The 4,826-nt window shown below is 40.0% G+C and overlaps 2 protein-coding genes across 4 annotated transcripts in view; one reads left to right on the top strand and one right to left on the bottom strand.

Annotated features, from left to right (window-relative positions):
- The window catches only part of LOC106955129 (arf-GAP with coiled-coil, ANK repeat and PH domain-containing protein 3-like), a 62,004-nt gene extending 57,558 nt beyond the window's left edge, over window positions 1-4,446 (bottom strand). For both annotated transcript variants that reach the window (XM_015045116.1, XM_015045115.1), the window contains exon 1: window positions 4,369-4,446. In XM_015045116.1, the coding sequence (XP_014900602.1) occupies window positions 4,369-4,415 (47 nt within the window). In that variant the 5' untranslated portion in view covers window positions 4,416-4,446. The remainder of the gene's footprint in view (window positions 1-4,368) is intronic.
- Window positions 4,447-4,475: 29 nt separating this feature from the next.
- pusl1 (pseudouridine synthase like 1) overlaps window positions 4,476-4,826 on the top strand; it is a 16,105-nt gene continuing 15,754 nt past the window's right edge. For both annotated transcript variants that reach the window (XM_015045120.1, XM_015045119.1), the window contains exon 1: window positions 4,476-4,768. In XM_015045120.1, coding sequence (XP_014900606.1) covers window positions 4,497-4,768 — 272 coding nt within the window. In that variant the 5' untranslated portion in view covers window positions 4,476-4,496. The remainder of the gene's footprint in view (window positions 4,769-4,826) is intronic.

Below are 4,826 nucleotides of genomic sequence, written 5' to 3'. Positions count from 1 at the left end.
AAAAGGGCCGAAACACACCTTAACACACATGTGGTGATCTTCATGTAAATTTAAAAAAAAAAAAAAAAAAAAAAAAAAAGATTAAATCTACTACGTTTAAGGTAATTAAATAATTTCTATTGGCATCGGGGGTAAAATAAAAAAATATATATATATTTAAAATAATTTCATTTTTATTAAAGTACCACAATTTAGACATTTTGCTCGAGTTCTATAACAAGGTGTAGAAAAATGTAGAGCTATAGTATAAGATCAGTAGTATATCTTACTACTATGATTAATATGAAGACTTAACAGCTTTTTTCAGCTATTTCTATCTTTTCAATTGTATGAAGTTAAGGCAAATAGCCATTTCCCAGCTTGTGACGTCCCACAAATACACACTTCTTGGGTCTCTGAGAGAAGGACACAGTAAGTTAGCTATTTATTATATCAGAATCAAAAAATCAAATGAAAGTTTACTTGTATAGCACCTATCAGCAGCAAGGTGCTTTATAAAATAAAAACATAAAACTACAAAGCTATAAAGAAAACACCATACTGTCAACAACAGCATCACAGAGGTTCTTAAAAAGAAAGCCGGGGGGGAAAAAACGGATGTAAGAAACTAAAAGGAGCCAAACCTGCTGTTCATTCAGGCTGTGAGAGCAAGACTTTGAGCAGATAACAGGAAGACTATGAAGAATGCAGCTAGAGTCCTCCGTTTTATTCTCTTGAGCTTTCAACCTCCTTTTAATCATAAAATATGCTGAAATTTGGAAATATTGGCAGCCTTTTGGAAACGTCAATGTTAACCATCTATATTCCCTAAAGAGTACAAACCTACACTATATTGGAGTACTGCTAGCCACGCAAACTATTTTAATTGCTAATACAAGACAGCTACAAACGTTATCTGTAATAATTTTGTCTTTGTTGTAAAAAGTAGTCCCTTTTTTGGCCAGGAGTGCCACTAAATGTAGAGCATGCTGCAGAGCGACGCTCCCCTGACACTTCTTCTTTTGGATCGGAAAGCGACAGAAAAAAAATTACACAAAAACCGATTCTCTTATCTCTGCAGCCCTTCTCCTCCTTCATTCTTAAATCTCCTGCCCTCCTTTCCCCAGCTCTGAGTTGTCTGTCTTTCAGCAGCTGCTGGTCGGCCACAGCTCCCACCCACCATGTGCGTATTAATAGACTCATCACAAAGATTCAGTCAATGAAATGTCCCAATTTTAACTGTGAATGGCTCAGTCGACGTCTTATATAATGCCGCTTGTTCTTGTCGGCACAATTATGCTTTACAGAAACGCTCCACGGAAGAATCGCTGCTGTATATTAAGCTGGAGCGCGTCCTGTGTTTGTGTTGCCCACTTTACGGCCATTCTGTGCTTACAGTGACAGCCGAGACAAAATTTGCCTCGTGCACTTATGTGTTTTACTGAAGCGCATGAACGGCCTACTCTTAAAAGCGTAGCGCTAAGCTTCTGGGTATCTCAAGCGAAATCATATCACAACGGCTTGGTGACGACAGAACTGAGGGACACAGTTCGAGGGAATCTTTTCAAAACAGAATGAATGCAGCGGATGACTGCTGAATAAGGGGCATGGCACAATAAAGGAAACAGGAACAAAAAGATGCCTGCTTTGAGTACGCAATCGTCACTAAAATGCTCCTTAATCTTCTCCTCATCTATGGCACACGTACAAGTTCAGACCTGCAGCATCAGGGTGTATGTGAGCTCTTTAAACTTCACGAGGAGGAAGACAGACAGGACTGGTTTTCTCGGTTTCTTTAATTTCGCGTTTCCCCAGAGTGACACAGCGAAGACAAAAGGAGAAAGAAGAAAGTTGGATGAGAGTAAAAATAAATATAATGGAAAGTTCTGCAGCAGCTGACTTTATTTACCTGGTTGTGTCACGCAGGACTTAAAAACAGGCCGGCTGCTGTTTTTAGAACAAGTATTCCTTTTAAAAAGATTAAAAGATTTTTTTTTTTTTTTTTTTTTCTGGGATTATGGAGATTTTGTGAAACCGTTTTGCGGCCGAGCTTAAACTCTTAATGGTCCAGAGTGTCTTCCCTCTCACTGAACTTACTTCCCAAGGTATTTGTTCAACTAAAGACACTCATTGGACAATTCTGGCTTCGGGCTGTACGTGTTGAACCACAATATCCTGACATCTGACAAGTGAAGCATTTCTCCTTGGAAGCTGTTTTTTTTTTTTTTTTTTTCTTTTTCATATCTGCACAAGTAATCTTGATTTAGCTCACAGACTGATAAGTTTTTCCAGACTTACAACACCTTGAAAAAATGTATGAACCTTTTCTAATTTTGACTACAAACTTTACCGGTTTTTATGCGATAGATCAACTCAAAGCGTTCTATAATTCTCTAATTATTGTTTGTTGGATTATGCGGAGAGGCCTGTTTGGGCAGTTGTGCCATACTCTTCATATTTAGATGACAAACTGAACTAAACTCTATAATCTTGATTTCACCAAAACTTGGGGTTTTTTTTTTTTTTTTTTTTATAACCTAACCCTGCTTTAAACTTCTTCACAACTTTTTCTGATCTGTCTCATGTGTTGCTTGGTCTCTGTTAAGCTTTTCTTGTTTTCTCGCATTCTCTAATAAATCTGTAAGGCCTTCGCAGAACAGCTGCTTTTACACTGAAAAAAAAATTGTAACAGGTTTTTACAGATGTGACTTTTGAAGACAGAGAAGGATTTTGTTCAAGGGTGTTAGAGTAAAAGGGGGCGTTTCCAAATGCTTCTCAGATGTTTATTAGCAAAAAATCTGAAAACCATGCAAGATTGTCCTTACTCTTCACTGTACTGCTCTACTTTGTGTTGGTCAATCACAAGAAAAGCAGAAAAATTCATAACTGTTTTTGGTTGCACCATGACAAAATCTGAAAAAAGTGACGTTTGCCAGAACTGCAGTGTTTTAAAGTGAATATTCAGACAAAAACAGGAAACTGGAATCATAAGAGTTTCTTGCTTTATCAGGAGAACAATCATCACATCATAAAGAAATAAATCAAAACTAGGATTTAACTTTACAATAAGGCCAAATTACTGTACTTTATCACCATATTACTTATTTAAGGCCTCATAAATGTAAAAGATGTCAGATTGCTCACCAACTTCATTATAATTATGGTATGGTACATGCTCCTGTGATCCAGTGAAGCAACCACATCGGTTTCCTTTGGCTTTTGTGGAATTTTCCAAATACTCTCTTCACAAGAATATGGGAAAGTACAGCAGCAGGGGGAAAACACGGAAGTGCTCTGCTTCTTTCCTTGAACTACTGTCTGAGTCATCCATAAACACTTAAGAAAGACTTAATCAGCAGGTTGGGCATCTGCCTCCCAAATTTGCTCTATAGTTTGCAAGTCACAAAACGAGAAAGCAAGTGGGAACAACTGCTGGAGATCAAGAGAACAAACTGGCACCAGACGCTGATGAGCAGAGATAAAAGATGGAGGGAACAATGCAACAAAGCAGTGTGATCTGAAAAACAAATCTTTTCAGGAAGAACTGATGTACCTGGGGATAAACTGGAGCTCCATGGCCTGTACAGTTCTCCACATTTTCCCCGCTGGACCCCACAGACTGGCACGTGGATCGAGACAGCCGGGAGTGATGGAGGTGAACATCTGGATGTGTGCCTGGCTGCTAGATGAGCTCCGTTCCCGCTGCCTCTTTCAGCCTGGCCGCCAGTGCTGCCGCTGCCAGAGCATCTACCCTTCCTTCAAACAGTCCAGACTTAACACAGTTTGTGACCGCAACCTTCAGCATGAACAAGACGAAAGGACTGCACCCACACCGTATACCACGCTGCAACGCTCTCACACAGCAGGATCTGCTCATGCTGTCACAATGAATGAGCCCCACATATCACAGCATAATGTACATACAGGCTGAAGGAGAGCCACTGTAATTTGATTTTGCATGAAAGCAACATGGATCCTGTCTGTGTCTGGCCATAGCCTCTCATAAATTCTGAGCTAATTAGCCCACATTCAAACAACAGACCACAGAAGACACCACAGCCACTAAGAGCATTCCAACAAACACATCTTAAGTTAATATAAATTCTGCATGATCTTATTAGACGTTTTCAGCCAAGGCCTGAAAATCTGATCAGAAGGACACAGACATATGGACAGAAGAAACGCCATCTTTTTGTTGCACATGTGCGAGGCATCCTTTCATTCTAATTGTTGAAAGCACTACATAAAAAAAAAAAAAAAAAAAACACGAGTTAAGTTTTTTTTTCCTTCTTTCTTTCATTTTTTTTTTTTTTTTACTCAGTCATACAAAAGAAGGTGTGCCTTTTTTTTGCGCACCGCTGAGATGTACCCTGTGATATGGAGTCTTACCTGAATCTGGGCGAATCTTTTATACATTCTTCAAAGTCCACCGTCATTTTTGCTGTTGTGATCTTGTATTCCCACTTCAATCTGCAAATGTCATTGCCCACGGAGGGATGTCGCTTTGACAGTAAAGGATGGTGACGGGTATATCCCCCCTGACGCGCAGGAGCAGCAGCAGCAGCAGCAACAGTAGTGTGTCGCTTCTCGCCCGGTGGCACCGTGACACAAAATGCGAGCTGAAGCAATGCGCGGCGCGGCGCGGCAGGAGGAGATACTACTACACTGCTACTGCCGCTGCCGAGGAGCGAGAGGGGCGTAGCCGCAACACAGAGCCTGAAAGAGGAGGGGAGAGAGTCCAACAGATACAACCTACCCTAACAAGGATGGCAGGAGTCGTGGTGGAAAGGTAGAACCTTTAAAATAATAATAATAATAATAATAATAATAATAATAATAATAATAAT

This window comes from Poecilia latipinna, unplaced genomic scaffold, assembly GCF_001443285.1.
Source record: "Poecilia latipinna isolate Pla-1442-1.1 unplaced genomic scaffold, P_latipinna-1.0 Scaffold708, whole genome shotgun sequence".
Classification (NCBI taxonomy): domain Eukaryota; kingdom Metazoa; phylum Chordata; class Actinopteri; order Cyprinodontiformes; family Poeciliidae; genus Poecilia; species Poecilia latipinna.
Note: the sequence above shows the minus strand (reverse complement) of the source record. Positions and strands in the feature narration are given on the sequence as shown.